This window comes from Oncorhynchus mykiss, chromosome 4 (genome assembly GCF_057628025.1).
Source record: "Oncorhynchus mykiss isolate SJ-2025 chromosome 4, ASM5762802v1, whole genome shotgun sequence".
Taxonomy (NCBI): domain Eukaryota; kingdom Metazoa; phylum Chordata; class Actinopteri; order Salmoniformes; family Salmonidae; genus Oncorhynchus; species Oncorhynchus mykiss.
The window spans coordinates 41,102,602-41,127,512 of NC_143025.1; the positions used below are offsets into that span (position 1 = coordinate 41,102,602).

General features: G+C 43.5%; 2 protein-coding genes across 4 annotated transcripts in view; one reads left to right on the forward strand and one right to left on the reverse strand.

Moving 5' to 3' along the window:
* usp1 (ubiquitin specific peptidase 1) overlaps window positions 1–24,073 on the reverse strand; it is a 53,191-nt gene extending 29,118 nt beyond the window's left edge. Inside the window, 2 exon segments of the mRNA XM_090230777.1 lie at window positions 22,338–22,502; window positions 23,997–24,073. Of these exon segments, the coding sequence (XP_090086903.1) occupies window positions 22,338–22,502; window positions 23,997–24,073 (242 nt within the window).
* Window positions 1–24,911, forward strand: part of kank4 (KN motif and ankyrin repeat domains 4) — a 95,976-nt gene that overhangs the window by 428 nt on the left and 70,637 nt on the right. For 2 of the 3 annotated variants that reach the window (XR_016495269.1, XM_090232038.1), the window contains exon 1: window positions 618–1,225. The gene's annotated coding sequence lies outside the window, so the exon portion shown is untranslated. Of the gene's footprint in view, window positions 1–617; window positions 1,226–24,911 lie in introns of those variants that run through there. The other variant, XM_090232032.1, reaches the window with a different exon arrangement.

Genomic DNA, 24,911 nt, shown 5'->3' on the forward strand with positions numbered 1-24,911 from the left:
ATTCGATTATTCATGCGTTTATTTATCCTATGCTCCTGTAGACTAGCCTACATAAAACATTAACGGATAAGTTCAAACAAATATTACATTAGGTATTCCAGTCATTTAGCAGACGCTCTTATCCAGAGCGTCGTACAGGAGCAATTAGGGGTTAAGTGCTTTGCTCAAGGGCACATTGACAGATTTTTCACCTAGTCGTCTCAGGGATTCAAACCGGTAAACTTTTTGGTTACTGGCCCAGATAGCACGTGATTTTGACACTGTTGTGCAATAATTCACCACGATATAAGAGTATTTAATATAAGGCATGATGTTGTACACTATAGAACTATAATTATTCTATTTATTATAATTCTATGGTTGTAAACCTAGTCTGATGGTGGGCAATTTATGCTATTTAAGGAGATATAGCTGATTCCAGGTCAGGTCTGTGTAGGTGGGTGGGTGGTACAGCAGCTCAGAGCTCCGACATGGCTCCCCAGGGTAGCATCATTAGGGGAAATGCATGCAGAGGGAGACAGGGAGAGAGGGATAGAGCGATAGAACGATAGGGTAGTGCACTCCAAGAATGACAAGTATGTCCTGAAGCCGCTGAAATGAAACCCCCAGCACTGTTTTTCTAATTACAGTGGGCAGTGGGGCTTAGCATTACCCCCCCCCCCCCTCCTTTCCCATCAGACACACACATGTGCTACAGTGAGTGCTCAATCATACCCTCACAAACAGTAGGAGCCATGTAGGCTACAGGGTCAAGCTGCCCTGCTTTTTAAATCCCCCTCGTTGTTTTGCTTTTTCATCAGTGGGTTTAGTACCCTTTCAGTCTTAAAGCAGCCACGCCACATTGGCTCTTTGCAGTCCAGCTGAAATCTGTATCTAACAGACACACAGCTGTGCGTGTGTGTGTGAGATCAGAACCTCAGCACTCTCATTGGACCGGCGCTGAGGAAGTGGGTGTGTCCACACAAGCTAATCTGACCCCGTCAGAGCAGCAGTGCTGGTGTTGTGAAGTACTTTCCCTTCCTGTACATTCAGTCCTCTACATTCAATTCAATCATTCCTATGCCTCTGCTCCAGACGCTACAGGTAAGCGTGAGAGAAAGGCACAAAGAGAGAGACACACACAGGGAGAGGAGAGACTGACTGAAGCAATGTGCTGGACTTGGACTTGAGTTCCCATCAACACTTCTGAAGCGGACAGCTGGGAAAATAAGAACCTGCCTTGGAGGTAAGAATATTGGAGAGATTCCTTGCTTCATTCATCTCCTTCTCCCACCCCTCTTCTTTCCTCTCTTCTGCTGGTCTCGGTCTGTTTCCTTAACTGCTACTATCTCAGTCCCCTCATTCCTCTCTTCTTCTTTTCTCCTCGCATTGTTTCTATCTCTGGCCCCCCCCCCACTCTCCTTTCTTCCGGTTCTCTGATATCGTGTTTTATTCTCTCCTTGGGGTTTTCAGACTTTCTGAATGTGGTAATAGGATGCCGCCACACACACACACACACACACACACACACACACAGCGAGAGATTGACTGCACGCCGTGTAACTAGTATGGTCTGTCTTTATGGTCTATTAGAGATTTTTACCGTCGTTGTATTCCATATTCTATCCCATTTGGCGGTTGGCCGCGCTATGTTATAGTTTACAGTCCTGCTGGGCTGGCTAATGTCTTACAGCTGGCCCTTCTCTCAGCCAACCAGCCTGACACAGTCACACATGTAGCCATACAGGGCAGTGGGGATGGAGTGGGAGAGGGAAAGAGAGATGGGGGGGGGGGGGGGGGGGAGCGAGAGAGAGAAATGGAGATGGAGAGAGGTAGGTAGGTGAAGTTGAACGGAAAGAGAGAAAGCGAGGGAAAGAGATGGAGAAAGAGAGAGAGAGAGCATTGCACTAGGCTGGGCTTTATCTTGAGTGCATCCTTTGCTTGGCTGCTCTTTTATAACCTGCATTTATTCACACAGCAAGGCTCTTTCCTCCTGTCTGGTTAGTGAGTCTGTGAGTGAGTGAATGCATCGTCCATTGTCATCTTCTCAGGCAAGGAACGTTCAAGGCAAAACGTTTACATTCTATCTGCTCTCGGCACGGGCTGCCTCTCTACCTCGAATGGCAGAGTGATGCTGAGTTTGTGTTTGACATACATTTTAAAGTGAAAAATCTCAGCATCACTCTGTTACCGTGGAATTGCCCTACTGTTGTTGTTTCTGTGAATGTGGCTATTTTGGTGCGTGTGTTCGTATGTGTTTGTGTCTGTAGGCCTATTTATCTTTGTCTGTAAGGTTGTTTTGGTTTATGTGTGCAGTGGTAAGAAAAAGTATTTTCAAAGATCAAAGTAAAATTTGATCTGATCTTCATCTAGGTCACAAGAATAGATAAACACAGTCTGCTAAAACGAATAACACACAAACAATTATACGTTTTCATGTCTTTATTGAACACACCGTGTAAACATTCACAGTGCAGGGTGGAAAAGTACTATATGTGAAACCTTGGATTTAATAACTGGTTGACCCTCCTTTGGCAGCAATAACCTCAACTAAACGTTTTCTGTAGTTCAGGATCAGACCTGCACAATGGTCAAGAGGAATTTTAGACCATTCCTCTTTACAAAACTGTCAGTTCAGCAATATTCTTGGGATGTCTGGCGTGAACTGCTCTCTTGAGGTCATGCCACAGAATCTCAATTGAGTTGAGGTCAGGACTATGACTGGGCCATTCTGTTGTCGATGTTTTGGGTCGTTGTCCTGAAGCATCACCCAACTTCTGTTGAGTCCCATGTCTTGATAAACTTGGGAATTCATTTTTCTGTCAATGATAGCAAGCTGTCCAGGCCCTGAGGCAGCAAAGCAGCCCCAAACCATGATGCTTCCTCCACCATACTTTACAGTTGGGATGAGGTTTTGATGTTGGTATGCTGTGTGTACCTTCCCAAGCAACTCAACTGTAGTTTCATCTGTCCACAGAATATTTTGCCTGTAGCACTATGGGTCATCCAGGTGCACTTTTGCAAACTTTACACGTGCTGAAATGTTTTTTTTTTCAACAGCAGTGGATTCTTCCGTGGTGTCCTCCCATGAACACCATTCTTGTTTAGTGTTTTATGCACTGTTGACTCGTCAACAGAGATGTTAGCATATTCCAGAGACTTCTGTAAGTCTTTAGCTGACACTCTAGGAGTCTTCTGTGCAGTGCTCTTGCAGTCATCTTTGCAGGACGGCCAGTCCTAGTGAGAGTAGCAACAGTGCTGAACTTTCTCCATTTATAGACAATTTCTCTTACCATGGACGGATGAACATCAAGGCTTTTAGAGATACTTTTGTAACTCTTTCCAGCTTTATGCAAGTCAACGATTCTTAATCTTAGGTCTTCTGGGATCTCTTTTGTTCGAGGCATGGTTCACATCAGGCAATGCTTCTTGTGAATAGGAAACTTAAATTTTGCAAGTTTTTTTTATAGGGCAAGGCAGCTCTAACCAACATCTCCAATCTTGTCTCAGTGATTGGACTCCAGGTTAGCTGACTCCTGACTCCAATTCGTTTTCGGAGAACTCATTAGCCAAGGGGTTCACCTTCTTTTTCCAACCTACACTGTGAATGTTTAAATTATGTATTCAATATAGACAAGAAAGAATACGATCATTTTTGTGTTATTTGTTTAAACACACTATGTTTGTCTATTATTGTGACTTAGATGAAGACCAGATCAAATTTATGCAGAAATCCAGGTAATTCCAAAGGGTTCACACACATTTTCTCTCCACTGTATGTAGAATGCGTTTTGCATTTCTGTTTGTTTGCGCGGTTTTTATTGTAGTTTACCAGTGTGTGTGTCTGTGTTAATGATTTTCTTTGTGTGGTCACCGACAAGAAAGCTCTGTTCGTAGAACTCACTGCTTGTAACAGGAACTTCCAGGTTGACAGAAAGGAGAGCAGTCGTGGATAACATCAATCAAAAATAATTTTGGTTTAATTACAAGTTGCAACGGTGGAGACACCTTCAGCACCAGAAGCCAAGAAAATGAGAAGTCTCTTATACAGTATATTAATCACACGGCACCGAAGGTTCTGTAAATGCCAGCACGGGAGGCTTGTAGGAAGCCACAATTACAGCTGTTACAGAATCACAGTGTCACAGATACATTATCAGTGTCCCCAAATCCAGTCTGGAGTCAAAACCTTTAACCATAACCTTCAACACTGGCAGACATTTGATGCTGCCAGTTAAACAGGTCAACATAGGACCATCAGTACATAGTCAAAACAGATCATTGTAGACCATGGGTGTCAAACTCTGGCCCGTGGGCCAAATTTGGCCCGCGGGGTAATTATATTTGGCCCGCGAGACAATACCAAATTACTACTAGAGCTGGCCCGCCGGTATTATACAGCGCATTCACCACTAATACTACGAATCCCATAATGCTCTGCTGTTTTCGCGCGCCAATCAGGACATGACCCAGAAACGCTCTCTCCTCTGTGACAGTAGTCATAGCAACATAGACGCTACAACTGTCAGCGAGCTAACCCTTCCCAAAAATGGCGAAAAGAAAGGCAGAAAACAGGAGCTTTCTGGACAAGTGGGAGGCAGAATATCTGTTTACATATGTAAAAGACAAACCTGTTTGTCTTGTTTGTGGAGTCAACGTGGCTGTAAGTAAGGAGTACAACATTAGACGACACTATGAAACGAAACACCATGACAAATACAAGGACCTGGACATGACTCAAAGGAGCCAGAAAGTAGAGGAGATTAAAAAAAGTTTGGTTTCACAACAGAATATGTTTAAAAAAGCCACATCACAAAGTGAGGCTGCTGTAAAGGCTAGTTATATAGTGGCAGCAGAGATCGCAAAATCAGCCCGGCCCTTTAATGAGGGAGAGTTCATGAAAAAGTGCATGATGAAGGTTTGTGACCTCGTATGCCCAGAGAAAAAACAAGCATTTTCAAACGTGAGCCTGAGCAGGAACACAGTAGCTGATCGCACATGTGATCTTGCCACCAATCTGTATGACCAGCTGATGGAAAAGGGAAAAGATTTTGTTGCGTTCTCCCTCGCTGTGGATGAGAGCTGCGACGCATCTGATACTGCTCAGCTGTCAGTCTTCATCCGTGGAGTGGACTCAAATCTGTGTGTTACGGAGGAGCTATTAGGATTCAAATCAATGCATGGCACAACCACAGGAAAGGAAATCTTTGAGGAGGTTTCCAAATGTGTAACTGAAATAAAGCTGCCGTGGGATAAACTCGTTGGATTAACGACAGATGGTGCGCCAGCGATGTGCGGTAAAATGAGTGGACTGGTGGGCATGGTTCGGGAGAAGATGCGGGAAGAGAACTGTGCAGGTGAGCTAACTGTTTACCACTGCATCATACATCAGGAAGCACTGTGTGCCAAAGCCCTAAAGATGGAACATGTTATGACCACAGTAACACAGGTAGTTAACTTTATAAGAGCCAAAGGTCTAAATCACCGCCAGTTTAAATCTTTTCTGGAGGAGTGTGGTTCGGAATACGCAGACGTGCCGTATCACACAGAGGTGAGATGGCTAAGCAGAGGAAAAGTACTGAACAGATGTTTCGAGCTGCGTGAGGAAATATGTCAATTCCTGGAAACCAAAGGGAAGGATACAGCAGAGCTCCGGGAGCAAAAGTTCCTGTGTGAGCTGGCCTTTCTCTGTGACATCTCGAGCCATCTCGATGCGCAGAACCTGCAGCTTCAGGGGCGGGGGCGCATCATCACAGACATGTACGCTGCAGTGAGGGCCCTCAAAACTAAACTGTGCCTGTGGGAGAATCAGATGATGCAAGGAAACCCTTGCCATTTTCCCTGCTGCCAATCCATAAAAGCGCAGATCTCTACCGCCGTGTTCCCATGCGCACAGTTTGCTGAAAAACTCAGTGTTCTCGCCGCTGAGTTTAGCCGGCGATTTGCCGACTTCGATGCCCAGAAATGCAAGTTTGAACTGCTTAGTAATCCCTTCGCAGTTGATGTGGAAAATGCACCAACCAACATCCAAATGGAGCTGATTGAACTCCAGTGCAACGACACGCTGAAGTCAAAGTATGATGCTGTGGGCGCCGCACAGTTTCCACGGTTCATCCCTGACACAATGCCTCAGCTCCGCACCCAAGCTGCTCAGATGCTCTCCATGTTCGGCAGCACTTATCTATGCGAGCAACTTTTCTCCTCGATGAAGATGACCAAAACAACTCACAGGAGACGTCTGACTGATGAACATCTTCGCTCGATACTGAGGATTTCTTCAGCTCAGAGCTTGAGCCCAGACATTGATGAACTAGCATCCAAGAAGAGATGCCAGGTATCTGGCTTGGGCACATCAGATTAGACCAGTGTGCAATAATTAACGTTTTCTTTATGCACTTTTTCTTGCTACAAGGCATGGGCTTGAATGGTTGATTGATTTATTATCATTTTATTTGTAAAATTATTAGCCAGTGGAAAAAGTTTATTTTGGTATTTAAATCAGAAGGCTGCAAATAGAAAAGAGGCATACAATTTTTATTTAAATTGTATTTATTTAATAAATGAATGCCATTGATGTGTTTTTTCATTTGAAATTCGATTTTGCATGTCTCCACTATTAAATTATATATTGTATGGTAATAAGCGATGCTTGTTCCATATTCAATGTTAAAGCAAAACTTGTTTGGGTCCATATTAAAAGGTTAATTTGTTCAATGTTGGCCCGTGACTTTGTTCAGGTTTTACATTTTGGCCCACTGGGTATTTGAGTTTGACACCCCTGTTGTAGACAAACAAGTGAAAACGACTTCATTCAATTTCAGTTTAAGAAAAAAATCTATGGGATGACGTTGAATCAGTATGGAAAACTGGTTGGATTTGCAAAAATCCATCAACGTAAAAGGGCCTTGCGTACTTTTAACATAAATCCCAATGCATGGTGAATTATTTTGTTGATTTGCTTTAAAATTCACATTAGCTGACAACTCCAACCAAATGTAAGTCAAAACTAGATGTTGAACGTCCGTGCCTACTGGGACGTCATCCCGCATTGCAATTTAGTTTATTACGTATCAACAGTAAATTAAATACAGGAAAATAAATAGTCAAACACTAGTAGAACACCTTTACCAGCCCTGTATTAGTGGACAGATATAGCCGTCTGTAGCGTGGGCCTCATTTTATTTTACCGCGCCCTTGGTGGGAAGCTTCGTATACATGGTGCTTGTGTTTGTCCTATAACATTCCTATCTTACACACACCTGGACTTGTGGAGGTGCATGGTTGCCTGTGTGTGCCCTATCACTGTTGGCCAAGCGCCTAACACCTCCAGATGGTTCACATTCTCCAGACTCTGGCTCCCGCTGAATATTACTGTAGCTCCCACTGAGACATATATCAACCTGTAGCATGGTATGTGCGTGTGTGCGTGTGTGTGTGTAGGGATTTCAAATTGTTTTATATTCACAGGATGACTAGAAAAAAGCCAATTTTCTCTCCTTTCACTTACTAGCTCCAGTAGGGCTAAGGAGATTGAATGCCTCTTAATGCCTGCTTGTCTCGCTTCGGGGAGTCAAGCAGCCCAAAACCCCTGGGTGTCAGTCATCAAGGCAGGCAGACAGTCAGGCAGGGAGAGAGGCAGAGAAAAAGCCTCCCAGGAATTTCAGAGAAAGTACAGATCATAACTAAGAAAAAATGCCTTGGGATAGTAATGGGTTAATAATGGGATAGTACGACTTCATATAGATGTCCTTAGATGTTGTTGTGGCTTTGTATCATGTTATTGTGCTGGTGTTCTTCCGATAAGCCCCAAAGTTGTTACTGACCATGTATCGAACTGTGAACACCTTTGGGCCTGGAGTTTTCCTGACCACATGACATGACTTGGTCCTAATTCCTGATGGCACGCTATGTTCCTCCTGTCATTGTTGGAGGCAGTGGGGTTGTGCTCCATCAGGGCTGTTGTCCGGCTGAGCTCACGGTTCTAGCTGTCCTCTATTATGTTCCTTCATAGTAAGTCTGGGAATCATACTTTCCGTGCTCTGCTCTGCTCTGAGGCACTCACCCCAGGCACATCTACTAGAGGGATTTTAGCCCTGCCTCGCAGTGGACTGTACTCTACCAATGTAGAATAGCATTGCAAGGCTACATTGTCACTAGCTTGCCTTGCAGTGTGCACTATACTCTAATAATAGAGATTAGCAGCCCAACATTGTCACTGGAGCAACAATAGCAACACAGAGCTCTAGTACCAGTACATTTCCCTCTCAGGAGACTGAACAGATTTGGCATGGTTCCCCAGATCCTCAAAAGTTTCTACAGCTGCACCATCGAGAGCATCCTGACCGGTTGTATCCCCGCCTGGTATGGCAACTGCTCGGCAACTGCTCGGCTACAGAAGGTAGTGCGAACGGGGCTAAGCTTCCTGCCATCCAGGACCTATATAATCGGCGGCGTCAGAGGAAAGCCAATAAAATTGTCAGCGACTCCAGGACTCCAAGTTATAGACTGTTTTCTCAGCTACTGCACGGCAAGCGGTACCGGATCGCTAAATCTAGGACCGAAAGGCTCCTCAACAGCTTCTACCCCCAAGCCATAAGACTGCTGAACAATTCATAAAATCGCCACCGGGCAATTTACATTGACCTCCCCTCCCCCTTTTGTACACTGCTGCTCCTCACTGTTTGTTTGTTACCTATGCAACTAGCCTGTACCCCCACACACTGACAAGGTACCGGTGCCCCCTGTATATAGCCTCGTTATTGTTATTCTTATTATGTTACTTTTATTATTACATTTTATTTTAGTCTCCTTGGTAAATATTTTCTTCTTCTTGAACTGCACTGTTGGTTAAGGGCTTGTAAGTAAGCATTTCACGGTGAAGTCTACACTTGTTGTATTCGGGGCATGTGACAAATAAAATGTGATTTGATTTGATTTAGCTGTACAGTGCATTCGGAAAGTATTCAGACCCATTGACTTTTTCTAAATTTTGTTACAATACAGCCTTATTCTAAAATTAAATCTATATTAAATCTAATGTTTTCATCATCAATCTACACACAATAAATACCCCGTAAAAGATAAAGCAAAAACAGTTTTTTAGAAATTTGTGCAAATGTATTAAAAAAAGAAAACAGTCATTCTTTATTTACATAAGTATTCAGACTCTTTGCTATGAGACTCGAAATGAGGCTCAGGTGCAGTTTCCATTGATCCTCCTTGAGATGTTTCTACAACTTGATTGGAGTCCACCTGTGGCAAATTACATTGATTGGACATGATTTGGAAAGGCACACATCTGTCTATATAAGGTCCCACAGTTGACAGTGCATGTCAGAGCAAAAACCAAGGCATGAGTTCGAAGGAATTGTCCATAGAGCTCCGAGACAGGATTGTGTCGAGGCACAGATCTGGGGAAAGGTACCAAAACATTCCTGCAGCATTGGAGGTCCCCATAAACACAGTGGCTTCCATCATTCTTAAATGGAAGAAGTTTGGAATCACCAAGATTCTTCCTAGAGCTGGCCGGCCAGCCAAACTGAGCAATCAGGGGAGAAGGGCCTTGGTCAGGGAGTTGACCAAGAACCCGATTGTCACTCTAACAGAGCTCCAGAGTTTCTCTGTGGAGATGGGAGAAACTTCCAGAAGGACAACCATCTCTGCAGCACTCCACCAATCAGGCCTTTATGGTAGAGTGGTAAGATGGAAGCCACTCCTCAGTAAAAGACACATGACGGCCCGCTTGGCGTTTGCCAAAAGGCACCTAAAGACTCTCAGACCATGAGAAACAAGATTCTCTGGTCTGATGAAACCAATATTGAACTTTTTGACCTGAATGCCAAGCGTCACGTCTGGAGGAAACCTGTTACCATCCCTACGGTGAAGCATGGTGGTGGAAGCATCATGCTGTGTGGATGTTTTTCAGCAGCAGGGACTGGGAGACTAGTCAGGATGTAGGGAAAGATGAATGGGAGCAAAGTACAGGGAGATCATTGATGAAAACCTCCTCTAGCGCACTCAGGACCTCAGACTGGGGCGAAGGTTCACCTTCCAACAGGATAACGACCCTAAGCACACAGCCAAGACAATGCAGGAGTGGCTTTGGGTGGCCCGAGCAGAGCCTGGACTTGAACCTGATAGAACATCTCTTGTCAGACATGAAAATAGCTGTGCAACGACGCTCCCCATCCAACCTGACAGAGCTTGAGAGGATCTGCAGAGAGGAATGGGAGAAACTCCCCAAATACAGGTGTGCTAAGCTTGTAGCATCATACCCAAGAAGACTCGGGCTGTAATCGCTGCCAAAAGTTATTCAAGAAACAACTGAGTAAAGGGTCTGATTACTTATGTAAATGTGATGTTTTCTTTTCTTTTTTATAAATGAGCAAAAATGTCAGAACCTGTTTTTCTTCGTCATGGGGTATTGTGTGTAGAATGATGAGGGGGGGGGGGAAACAATTTAATACATTTTAAAATAAGGCTGTAACATAACAAAGTGTGAAAAAAGTTAAGGAATAATTTCCGAATGCACTGTATATATTCTTTGTGGACATGCTCCATAGTGGGTGTGTGAGTTGGAAATGTCAGCTGGGCAAGGGTCACCGTAGTTTGGCAAGGGTTAAAGCATTTCCAGGGGGCAATGAGGGATGGACGAATGGACGAGGGCATGCGGGTGATTGCTTGTCCTTTGTTTCCTGCCTGGGTAGGACATTTCTCAGAGAGTGGGCTGAGGAACAATGGATGAGCTCACTTTAAAGTTGGCCCCCAGAGTCTTAATACTGATCTATAATTGGTTCCTATTAGCGGACAGGAAAAAACAAGCCGTGAGAGGACTGCAGAATGGCCATGGGACTGTGATTTTCTTAGTGGAACCCTCCAAGACCAACTTCCTGTTGGAATCTCCTGTTGGAGCTGGAGGAGACCACTCCCTGCAGCTGTAGCCACTAGGACAGTGTTAAGTGTGTATTGTGTTTGAAGGGTCCAGTGTGTGTCTGAGCACTTGTGTGTGTGTATTTGGCTGTGCGACTATAGTCCCTTGGGACCCGGGGTCTGCCCTGACAGTTGACTGGAGTGTGAGGTGTTCAGAGGAGAGGTGTTCCTCTCCCCGGAAAGACCTGCTGCCAGAAGCACTGATCCTATGGGGGCACAATACAAGAAAACAATTTCCAATCCCCCATATACACTACCCTTCAAAAGTTTGGGGTCACTTAGAAATGTCCTTGTTTTTGAAAGAAAAACACATTTCTATGTCCAGTGTCTGTGTTTTCTTGCCCATCTTAATCTTTTATTTTTATTGGCCAGTCTGAGATATGGCTTTTTCTTTGGGATGCTGGGCTTCTAGACAGAGTTGCAGAGTCGCCTCTTCACTGCACTGTTGACGTTGAGACTGGTGTTTTGCGGATACTATTTAATGAAGCTGCCAGTTGAGGACTTGTGAGGCGTCTGTTTCTCAAACTAGACACTCTAATGTACTTGTCCACCGGGGCCTCCCACTCCTCTTTCTATTCTGGTCAGAGCCTGTTCTGTGAAGGGTTGCGTTGTGCAAGATCTTCAGTTTCTTAGCAATTTCTCGCATGGAATAGCCTTCATTTCTCAGAACAAGAATAGACTGACGAGTTTCAGAAGAAAGTTATTTGTTTCTGGCCATTTTGAGCCTGTAATCGAACCCACAAATGCTGATGCTCCAGATACTCAACTAGTCTAAAGAAGGCCAGTTTTATTCCCTCTTTAATCCGCACAACATTTTTCAGCTGTGCTAACATAGTTGCAAAATGATCAATTAGCCTTTAAAAATAATGAATTTGGATTAGCTAACACAACGTGACATTGGAACACAGGAGTGATGGTGGCTCTGTATGCCTCTGTATGCCATAAAAAATCAGCCGTTTCCAGCTACAATAGTCATTTACAACATTAACAATGTCTACACTGTATTTCTGATCAATTTGCTGATATTTTAATGGACAAAATAATAGCTTTTTATTCAAAAACAAGTACATTTCTAAGTGACACCAAACTTTTGAAAGTTACTGTATATATTTGTAAATATACAGTACCAGTCAAAAGTTTGGACACAGCTACTCATTCAAGGGTTTTTTCTTTATTTTTACTATTTTCTACATTGTAGAATAATAGTGAAGACATCAAAACTACAAAAAAAAAACACATATGGAAACATGTAGTAACCAAAAAAGTGTTAAACAAATCAAAATATATTTTATATTTGAGATTCTTCAACGTAGCCACCCTTTGCCTTGATGACAGCTTTGCACACTCTTGGCATTCTCTCAACCAACTTCATGAGGTAGTCTCCTGGAATTAATTTCAATTATTAGGTGTGCCTCGTTAAAAGTACATTTTTGGAATTTCTTTCCTTCTTAATGCATTTAAGCCAATCACCTGTGTTGTGACAAGGTAGGGGTGGTATACAGAAGATAGCCCTAGTTGGCAAGAACAGCTCAAATAAGCATAGATAAATGACAGTCCATCATTACTTTCAAGAACTTTGAAAGTTTCTTAAAGTGCAGTCCCAAACCATCAAGTGCTATGATGAAACTGGCTCTCATGAGGACCACCACAGGAAAGGAAGACCTAGAGTTACCTCTGCTGCAGAGGATAAGTTCATTAGAGTTACCAGCCTCAGAATAAGCTATTAACTGCACCTCAGATTGCAGCCCAAATAAATGCTTCAGAGTTCAAGTAACAGACCCATCTCAACATCAACTGCTCAGTGGAGGCTACGTGAATCAGGCCTTCATGATCGAATTGCTGCAAAGAAACCACTACTAAAGGACACCAATTAGAAGAATGGACTTGCTTGGGCCAATAAATACAAGCAATGGACATTAGACCTTTGGTCTGATGAGTCCAAATTTGAGATTTTTGGTTCCAACCGCCGTGTCTTTGTGAGACGCAAAGTAGGTGAACGGATGATCTCCGTATGTGTAGTTCTCACTGTGAAGCATGGAAGAGGAGGTGTGGTGGTGCTTTGCTGATGACACTGTCTGCAATTTATTTAGAATTCAAGGCACACTTAACCAGCATGGCTACCACAGCATTCTGCAGCGACAGGCCATCTCATCTGTTTTTTGCTTAGTAGGACTATAATTTGTTTTTCAGCACAACAATCACCCGAAACACATCCCCAGGCTGTGTAAGGACTATTTGACCAAGAAGGAGAGTGATGGAGTGCTGCATCAGATTACAACAATCGCCTGACCTCTACCCAATTGGTTTGGGATGAGTTGGACCGCAGAGTGAATGAAAAGCAGCCAACAGGTGCTCAGCATATGTGGGAACTCCTTCAAGACTGTTGGAAAATCATTCCTCATGAAGCTGGTTGAGAGAATGCCAAGAGAGTGCAAAGCTGTCATCAAGGCAAAGGGTGGCTACTTTGAATAATCAAAAAAATGAACCCATTTTTAGTTAATACATGATTTCAAAGTTGTGATGTCTTCACTATTATTTTACAATGTAGAAAATAGTAAAAATAAAGAAAAATCCTTGAATGAGTATGTATTTCAACTTTTGATTTGTACTGCATATTTTTTTATATACACTTGAAGTTGGAAGTTTACATACACCTTAGCCAGATACATTTAAACTCAGTTTTTCACAATTCCTGACATTTAATCTTAGTAAAAATTCCCTGTCTTAGGTCAGTTAGGATCACCACTTTATTTTAAGAATGTGAAATGTCAGAATAATAGTAGAGAGAATGATTTATTTAAGCTTTTATTTCTTTCATCAAATTCCCAGTTGGTCAGAAGTTTACAATTTCTCAATTACCATTTAGCATTGCCTTTAAATTGTTTAACTTGGGTCAAACGTTTCGGGTAGCCTTCCACATGCTTCCCACAATAAGTTGAGTGAATTCTGGCCCATTCCTCCTGACAGAGCTGGTGGAACTGAGTCAGGTTGTAGGCCTCCTTGCTCGCACACTCTTTTTCAGTTCTGCCCGCAAATGTTCTATAAGATTGAGGTCAGGGCTTTGTGATGGCCACTCCAATACCTTGACTTTGTTGTCCTTAAAACGTATTAATGCTAAGGGGAAGTATTTTGATGTCCGGATGAAAAGCGTGCCCAAAGTAAACTGCCTGTTACTCAGGCCCAGAAGCTAGGACATCTACATGTAATTGGTAGATATGGATGGAAAACACTCTAAAGTTTCTAAAACTGTTAAAATAATGTCTGTGAGTATAACAGAACTGATTTGACAGGTGAAACCCTGAGTACAAACCATCCAGGGAAAACCAATTTATTAGGAACCTGGTTGCAGTTCCTAGGGCTTCCACTAGATGTCACCAATCATTAGAAATTGGTCAATGTTTTTCTTTTGAGAGATGAAGAAGTAGTGCTGTTCTTTGTATGTGTCACTCTGAAGGTCCCTAGTCTTTTGTTGCGTGTGAACAGGAGCGTGCTCCGTGTTATTTTTCTTCAGTATTGGAAACAGATCATCCCGTCTTACATTTGATTGATTATTTACATTTTGGAATACCTGAGGTTGGATTAGGAACGTTGTTTGAAATGTTTCGACCAAGTTTACAGGTAACTTATTGGATACTTTGTAGTCATGTTGGGCGAGTTGGAACCTGTATATTTCTGAATCAAACGCGCCAAATTGGGGATTTTGGGGATAAAAAGAAGGAATTTATCAAACAAAACAACCATTCATTATGTCACTGAGACATTTGGGATTGCAAAAAGAAGAAGATCTTCAAAGGTAAGGCATTTATTATATTGTTATTTCTGACGTTTGTGTCGCACCTGCCTGGTTGAAAAATGTTTTTCATGTGTTTGTACGCAGGACGCTGTCTCAGATGGTGTGCATGGTGTGCTTTCGCCGTAAAGCCTTTTTTTATATCTGACACAGCGGCTGGAATAACAAGACGTTAAGCTTTATTTTGATGTATTACACTTATATTTTCGTGAATGTTGAATACTGATATTTTTGTTGTTTGAATTTGGCCCACTGCATTTTCACTGGATGTTGTCAAATCTTGGCACCTGAAGGGATCACTAAGAGGTTTTAAGCCATTTTACCACAACTTTGGAAGTATGCTTTGGGCCATTGTCCATTTGGAAGACACATTTGCGACCAAGCTTTAACTTCCTGACTGATGTCTTGAGATGTTGTTTCAATATATCCACATAATTTTCCTACCTCATGATGCCATCTATTTTGTGAAGTGCACCAGTCCATCCTGCAGCAAAGCACCCCCACAACATGATGCTGCCACCCCCGTGCTTCATGGTTGGGATGGTGTTCTTCAGGTTGCAAGCCTCCCCCTTTTTCCTCCAAACATAACGATGATCATTATGGCCAAACAATTCTACTTTTGTTTCATCAGACCAGAGGACATTTCTCCAAAAAGTACAATCTTTGTCCCCAAGTGTAGTTGCAAACCATAGTATGGCTTTTTATGGCAGTTTTGGAGCAGTGGTTTCTTGCTTGCTGAGCAGCCTTTCAGGTTATGTCAATATAGGACTCGTTTTACTGTGGATATAGATAATTTTGTACCTGTTTCCTCCAGCATCTTCACAAGGTCCTTTGCTGTTGTTCTAGGATTGATTTTAAAAATGCCCACAATCATTAAGCTAGGTAAGAGATTATTAAATATGTTTAAGTGATAAAACGGAACTAGGTCCATGGTAATTCAATAATCAATATAGTGTTGCCAACCCGAGCCGCCTTCACGCCCGACCCCAAACAGTCTAGTCAATAACTCAACTCTCTCCCCAACACAACTTCCTTCCCATCTTTTTTTTTATATATCTCAAGGGAAAGGTTTGGAAAACAAAAGTTGAATGAAAACTAAACATTAACACACAGAAACAGTACACCCTTAGTATTTATCATAGCATAGGCCTATTACTACTGTAAAGCTCTTTTTACTTCAGCACAATATAAATGGGTCACCCCCTCCTGACCCTAGGGGGTCCACAGCCCTGTAGCTCCTCAATCCAACACAACCCATTCAGCTTTAGGATCTTAGTGAAACCTTCATGATTGGTTTCAGGTGTGTTAGGCCAAGCCCAGGGTGACAACTGTACAGACCCCCATGGCCAGGACTGAGCAGCCCAGCAGCTAGGGATTGCCTATATCTCCTCTGGCGTGGGCATGTTTTCAATACAGACTCCTTTTGTCATACAGTAGTCCATATAAGGCATCCAAATCTTATCTTAAAACAAATCGAGTGGTACTGTACTTAATTTGACATTTCTTCCATACATTGTGGGAGGATAACCAACCTTCTAATTAATGGAAATGCATTTATGAGCCACTATAAATGTTAGGTTAAACAGTTTCTTCTCATAGCCGTCTCTAGTATCAACATTTCTAAGCAATCAAAAATAGGGAGAGGAGAATCTGTAGACATGCTGAGATAAAAGAACATAATCTTTGCCAGAATTCAGCCAGCCTTCACAAGACCATAACATATTCAAATATGTCCACTTTTGTGCTTTATACCTCCACCAGAATAATACAATTTCTGAGTGCATGATATTCAGTTTCACAGGCATATAGTACGTTCTATGGAGGGTCGTAAACTGGAGTAATTTATGTCTGAGATTATATGAACATGACTGGACATTCTAACATGTCTGTATCCATTCATCATCATCAATAGCGTCTCCTAGGTCTTCGTCCCATTTTTGTTTTACATGTTTTGTGTTATCGGGAAAAGAGTGTATCAATCGTTGATACAGTTTGGAAATGAACATTGGAGGTTTGTCAGACTGCCTTAAAAGGCATATGGCTTGTTCAGTGTTTGCTGGATAGGGAGAATAAAGTGTTGTATCTGCATGTCACGTCTACTCCCGCTCCTCCCCTCCAGCGTTCGACGTTGCCGGTACTCTAACCACTAGTCCTGGGCACTTGCTTTCCGATTCCCAGGGTATACGTTGCACTGCAAGAACTCACCTCCGTCACAGACTCATCTTCCCTGGCTGCCTGACTCTGCTGAGACCCCTGTCACCATGTGATCCTCCTAGAATTAGGCAACACAAAGAATTACATTGGTGTACATTTATACATTATATTACCCAAGAACATAATAAATGGCTAAAAAATGTAAATCATCATTATTTCCAGATCCCAGACTGTTGTCCTGTAGCTACTGTAGGGCCACCCATCAATTCAAGATGGAACTTTGTATCATTCACTGATATTGTTAAAACTTCTTTGGGACTGGGGGGCAGTATTGAGTAGCTTGGATGATTAAGGTGCCCAGAGTAAACTGCCTGCTACTCAGGCCCAAAAGCTAGAATATGCATATAATTAGAAGATTCGGATAGAAAACACCCTGAAGTTTCTAAAACTGTTTGAATGATGTCTGTGAGTATAACATAACTCATATGGCAGGCAAAAACCTGAGAATAAATCCAACCAGGAAATGGGAAATCTGAGGTTTGTAGGTTTTCAAGTCTTTGCCTATCCAATATACAGTGTCTATGGGGTCATATTGCACTTCCTAAGGCTTCCACTAGATGTCAACAGTGTTCAGAACCTTGTTTCAGGCTTCTACCGTGAAGGGGGAGCGAATATGTTTGAAAAAGGGGTCTGGCAGAATGCCATGAGCTAAGTCAGGTGCTCGGCCGTGAGAGTTAGCTGCGTTCCAGACAAAGGAATTGTCTGGTTGAAACATTATGGAAGATTTATGATAAAACCATCCTAAAGATTGATTCTATACATCGTTTGACATGTTTCTAGGAACTAATATAACTTTTTTGACTTTTCGTCTAAACTAAACGCTCGCGCATTATGCATCTGGATTACTGGGCTAAACACGCAAACAAAAAGGAGGTATTTGGACATAAATGATGGACTTTATTGAAGACTGGTCTTTCCTGGCTGTTTGACCCTGTTGGGACCCATTTCACCATCGGATCCTGCTAAGATAGGATGAGCATATTGTTGTGTACTGACTGCATCCCACGGGATGCCTGCGAGACCTGCAGGTCCCGACAGATCATTGCGGCGCGGTCACCACAGATTATTTTGAAACGGTCTTCTTTCTGCTTTGTGTGTGTTAGCCTAACTATTGTATTTAAATCACACATTTGTTCACATTATTCACACACTCAGAATTCGCTGCTTCAACTTCAGTAGCCTAACTCTCCTGGTTGGGCGTGCGAGTTCAAGTGCGCCTAGTGTGTGTGGTCTGCCTACATGGGCGGAGAATCACATGGTAGTTAACTTGAATATGAAATTAACTTAAATATGATTAGACTGTAGTTTACTACAGTGTCTGTAAATAAATATTGATAGTGAAAAGAAGCGGAGGGCGCTTAACCAACTTGAGTCTAAGTTAAAAAACATGTTTTAATCATGATTGAATAGGAAAAGGCACAAGGTTAGGTTAGCGCACATAGGTTAGGCTACTATGGTGACCATAGGTTAGGCTACTAGGGTGAGCGAGCGTTGTGCCTTTTCATTTTCAATTAGTATTGAAGCCAGTTGTCTCTGGCTGCCAATCATCCTCCTAAAAACTAGGCTTTATCCTATAGGACTATGCAAAACGTAGCAAGTGTCACTGTCATAATTATTGCTGTTTCCAGTTCAGTAGCCATACCTGTGAGATCAGGTGTGCATGTGGTCTCAGTTAAATAGAGTAGGGTATAGCCTATGTAGAGAAGCACGGGACACTTATCTTTGAAAGGAAATGTACTTCCTAAATAGGCCTATGATTAGACTATAGTTTACTACATTGCCTAGAAATAGGCCTAAATATTGGTCACCCATATTTCTCCATCTGAAAATCTTCCCACTCCTAAAAGATAGGCTATAAAAATTGCTCAAGAGAAAGTGCAAGTTTCTCCAACTCTGCTCTCTTCAAACTACATTCAGCATATTGATTGATATGGACCTGTGATACAATGTAAGGGCCATGTGAGAATCTCTTGGGACCAGTTCTTGCGGTACCGGGTGGGAGTCGGATTGAAAATCAGCAGATGTGGGCGGGAGCGGAATGAAGAAATCGGTTGGGGCAGGGGGCAGGGGGCAGACCTCAACTGTGCACCATGACACTGAAGCCTGTAACTTTAGAGCTGTTTATTACTGTTTATTACTGTTTATTACAGTATTACTGTGTGTGAAAAGTAGGGAATTAGCTAGGGAAACAGATCAATAGCGTGACATACTGACTAATATAACTCACATTGCGCTGAAAAAACATCAGAATATCAATCTTCAATCGTTTGACCGATGGTTTCATCGTTTGATTCAGGTCTAGTTTGATTGAGGCAAAAATAATAGCTAATATAAGCCAACTTTTGGCCAGCTCTCTATCTCTAACGGTACATCAACTGGCGAAAGCTTGCCAAGTTCATTTACTTCTGAAACGTGACAAAACTAAGTCCATACAAACAACTGCTGTTAGATAGTAATAATAGCCACCTTATATCGCTACCTGACAGATAACTAGAGGCTAGAGCTGACCTGGTTGTGGTAGCTACTCACTAGCATAGCTTATAAATATACCTCAGTCGAGAGGAGATGAAACATTAGCTAACATTACATGTCAGTTACAATACTAGCTCAGCACTGCAAATAAACACTTGTTTTTTATTAAGTTAAACAGCAGTTACCTTGCCAGCTACATCAATCAACTAAAGAGTAGCCAGTTTCTGTTCCTTTTACAACTCGGTGAAAGAGTGCAACGCGTAAACTGAACTATGCTCAACTCTCCCGTGCTGGTCCAGCCAGCCTTCCAGAAGCTTTGCCTTCACACAACCTGTCAGCCCGCTCTGTGGTGTCCGCGTGGTCCTAAATCCAGTCATAAACACTCCAAACAGCCTCGGAGGTGTCTGCATGGTCTTAAATCACACTTTTGCCTTGTTTTGTATCACATTCCAATGATACAACTGGGAGGGACATAAATACATATTTCAGAATGTGGGGGGACATGTCCCCGTCTCCAGTGAAAGTTGCGCCCCTATGGGAAACTGTCGACCACAGCTATGTGAGAGAGTAGAAGAGGCTATATTTACCACTGTGGCTTTTTAGGACAATAGTGTGTTTGAGTAGTTTGGCTGGGCTTGTTTTCCACTTTCTTACATTCAGTCGTTTTGGAATTCCTTCAGTCATTCTTCTGGTTATCACTCCTTCTCCCTCTGTCTCTCCTCCTTTGTCTCTCTGTCTCACTGATCCCCCCCCCCCCCCCCCCTCTGTTCCCTTCCCTCCTCCACCTCTCCTCTATCGCAGTAGGTCAAAGGGGTATGTGGAGGCCCCTGTAGTGCCCTTGTGGTGAGGGATAGTGTTGATGTCTTCGGGTAATTAAAGCTGTAAAACATAACATGCTCCACTTCACTACTTCTGCTGTTCTCTCGGGACAACAGAACCGTGCACATGCATTTCTAATCTGATGACTTGCTAACTAATAAAAGTTTTATCTCTCCCATCCGCAACTATAGAGGAAACTTGAGTTTATTGCCCTTTCTCTCATGCGTCCTCTGCAGTGGCTTTGGGTGATAATTGTGTTCTGAGGGCCTAAACATATGCCTACCAATCCTCTGAGAATCCAATGAGAGATGTGAGAGGAGACGGAGAAGAGCAGAGATAGAGTAGGACTTGAGCAGAGAAAGAGGGGGAGAGGGAAGGGAGAAGATGAAAGAGAGAAACTGGTGGGGTTTAACTATTTACCATCTTTCAAATTCTCCCACTCTGCGAAGACACTGCAAACGGTTCGTAGGGAGCAGATTGATAGAATGTGGATAAGCTGAAGCTGGGCAGTAGATCAACAGATGGGGCCGTGTTTGGCTGCCATATATCAGGTCCTCTCTCTCTCTGTGTGTGAAGGCAAGCCAGCCGGGCCCAGGCATGGAGGATAGCCAGTCACTCAGTGGGTATACTATGTACTGTATGTAGTGATGTAGTGTACACACAGGCACAGAGAGCCATGGAAAAAGGAGAAAGAATCCAGTTGGGAGTAGACCAGACCAGACCACACACACAAGTTTGAATTGTTATTAGTCATACATACATGGTATACACTGTACAATTAAATGTTTACTCGCAGGTTCCTTCTCAACAATGCAGCAACAATAAAAAACAAGAAAGATTAGGATATGAGCTTAAAGTAAATGGCTCAGTAGAATAGAATGAACGTTTTAGCATGAGTCTAATACAGGAAGGCTCAATTTATAGTCCAATATTTACACATGTATCAGAAAAAGGGGGATTGAGGGGAAAATTGTGCAGTATTAGCAATAATAAATAATATTCTGGTAGCAGGAATTGTAATGTGTGTGTAGCATGGATTGTGCTTCCAGCTCCAACAGTGCAGTAATAATACCTAGAAATACAATACGCACAAATGAAAAGAAACTAAATTGTGAAATATCAGAACGAGATATATCAGAATGACCTAGCCTCCACAATCACCCGACCGCAACCCAATTGAGATGGTTTGGGATGGGTTGGACTGCATAGTGAAGAAAAAGCAGCCAACAAGTGTTCAGCGTATGTGGGAACTCCTTCAAGACTGTTGGAAAATCATTCCTCATGAAGCTGGTTGAGAGAATGCCAAGAGTGTGCAAAGCTGTCATCAAGGCAAAGGGTGGCTACTTTGAAGAATCTCAAATATAAAACACATTTAGATTTTTTAACAGTGACAAAGGTTCAGGGCAGGGTACTGTGCGGGGCTGGCTAGTGGTGACTGTTTAACAGTCTGATGACACTGGAGATAGAAGTTATTTATCAATCTCTTGGTACCAGCTTTGATGCACCTGTACTGCATCAGCCTTCTAGATGGTAGTGGGGCAAGCAGGCCGTAGGTCAGGTGGTCCTTGATGATCTTCTTGGTCTTTCTGTGACTCCCGGTGCTGTAGATGTCCTGGAGGGCGGGCAGTATGCCCCCGATGATGCATTGGGCTGACCACACCACATTCTGGAGAGCCTTGCAGTTGCGAACGGTGCAATTGCCATACCAGGTGGAGATACAGCCCGACAGGATGCTCTCAACTGTGCAATGCTCTTGCACCTTCGTCACCACACTGTCTGTGTTAAGGAACCATTTCAGATCATCAGTGACATGCACGCCAAAGAACTTGAAGCTTTAGACCCTCTCCACTCCCCGTCAATGTGGATGGGGGCGTGCTCTCCCTGCTGTCTCCTGTAGTCCATTATCAGCTCCTTTGTTTTGTTGAAGTTGAGTGAGAGGTTATTTTCCTGGCACCACTTCACCAGAGCTCTCACGTCTACTCTGTAGGTTGTCTCGTCATTGTTGGTAAGCAGGCCTACCACCGTTGTGTCATCAGCAAACTTGATGATTAAGTTGGAGACGTGGGTGGTCACCCAGTCACGGGTGAACAGAGAGTACAGGAGGGGGCTGAGCACACACCCCTGTGGGGCCCACGTGTTGTTGCCTACTTTCCCCTCTTGGGATTGGCCCGTCAGGAAGTCCAGGACGTAGTTGCACATGGAGGGGTTCAGAACCAGGGCCCTGAGCTTAGTGATGAGCTTGAAGAGAACTATGGTCTTGAAGGCTGAGCTGCAAATTTTTATTGCGTCATCCGTGGATCTGTTGGGGTGGTATGCAAATTCCCTAGGTTGATGGGTAAGGTGGTGGTGATATGGTCTTTAAATAGCCTTTCAAAGAGCTTCATGATGACAGAAGTGAGTGCTACGGGGCGATAGTCTTTTAGTTCAGTTACCTTCGCTTTCTTGGGTACAGGAACAATGGTGGACATCTTGAAGCAAGTGGGGACAACAGACTGGGATATGGTGAGATTGAATACATGTATATCTGTAAACACTCCAGCCAGCTGGTCTGCACATGCTCTGAGAATGCGACTTGGGATGCCGTCTCGGCCGGCAGCCTTGCGAGGGTAAACATGCTTAAATTACTTACTCATGTTGGCCATTGAGAATGAGAGCACACAGTCCTCATGAGCTGGGGGCCTGCGTCAGCGGCTTGATGTTGATTTCCTTGAAGCGGGAAAAGAAGGTGTTTAGCTTATCTGGGAGCAAGCAGTCGGTGTCCATGACTTGGTTCACAATCCCTTTATAATACGTTATTGTCTGGAGTCCCTGTCACATACATCTTTTGTCTAAGCCATTGAATTGTGACTCCAATTTGTCCCTGTACTGGCATTTTTGTGTATTTGATTTCCCTACAGAGGTCAAAGCTGGTCTTTTTGTACACGTCCATGTTCCCAGTCACCTTGCCATGATTAAATACAGTGGTTTGTGCTTTCAGTTTTGCGCAAATGTTGCCATCTGTCCACAGGTTTTGGTTTGAATAAGTTCTAATCAACAGAGTGGCAACAACATCCTCTATGCACTTCCTGATGAACCCAGTCACCAAGTCAGTGTATAGGTCAATGCAATTCTCAGAGGAAACCCAGAGCATTCCCCAGTTTGCGTGATAAAAACAATCTTGAAGCATAGATTCTGATGAGTTAGACCAACATTGAACAGTCCTTACCACGGGTACTTCCTGTTTAAGTGTTTGCCTATAGGAGGTGGAGTAGCAGAATTGAGGTGTGATCTGATTATCAGAAGGGAGGGTGGGGTATGGCCTTGTAGCCGTCCCGGAAGGGGGAGTAACAATGATCCAGAGTTTGTGATGTGCGTGTAGCACAGGAGATGTATTGATAGAATTTTGTTAGCGTTCCCCAGCTACAATAAATGTTGCCTCAGGATATGCGGTTTCCAGTTTGGACATAGTCCAATGTAGATCCTCGAGAGCCGCCATGTTGTCGGGTTGAGGAGGGGATGTATATACAGCAGTGACAATGACCGAAGAAAATTATCTCGGGAGGTATTGCGGTCGGTATTTGATGGTGAGGTATTCCAGATCAAAAGAGCAAAAGGACGTGAGTTCCTGTACCACAATCAAACCATGTCCACCTGATGGAGGGAGAACCCTGCTGGCTGAATGGATGGGGACAATATATCCAGAGAGAGACATGACTCTGTAAAACATATTATGTTAGTCGCTGATGTCTCTCTGTAAGGAGATTCTTGCCCGCAGCCCATCTACTTTATTCTCCGGGGACTGAATGTAATGTACATGGAAGCAGTGGATGGTATGCACGCCGCCTGAGTCTGACTAGGGCCCCACTTCTTCTTCTTCTCCGGTGTTGGCATGTTGATCCAGGTCAGGGAAGTCAAATTTCTGCTGGAATGTCTGGTGAGGGACCACAGATCTAATGTCCAAAAGTAATTTTTGTCTGTACGTAATAATACAAGAATCGTTCTGGGCAAATAATGTCATAAATAACACACACACACACAAAAAATACTGCAAAGTTGGCTAGGAGCTGGAAACACAGTGAATGTGTCTATCGGCACCATCTCGTTGTGTGTGTGCGCATGTGCGTGAGCGTGCGCGTGCACGAGTAAGTGCATGTGTGCTAAGGTGCGAAGAGTCAGTGCAGGTGGTCAGTCCCATTCAAATGTTGAGCAGTCTGATGGCTTGTAGAGCCTGTTCGTATCAGACCTCATGCTCTGATACCGTCTGCCCCACGGTAAGGGAGGGAACAAACTTGATGATGGGGTTGGTGTCGTGGCAAAGCCACGCAATCACGGGTAAACAGGGAGCACAGAAGACGGCTGAGAAACACACCTGAGGGGCCCCCGTGTTAAGAGTTGGTGTAGAGGTGTTGTCGCCAATCCTCACAGCCTGTGGTCTGTCTGTCAGGAAGTCCAGGATCCAGTTGCAGAGGGTAGTGTGCGGACCCAGGGCTCTGAGCTTGGTGACGGACTTGAGGGGGAACAATAGTGTTGAATGCTGGACTGTAGTCAATGAACATCATTCATACATAGGTGTTCCAAACACACACACACACACACACACACACACACACACACACACACACACACACACACACACACACACACACACACACACACACACACAGTCCCGTGGAGCTGAGATGCAACAGCAGTACGGGTGTTCTATAGCTTAAGCAGGACTTCCGCATCA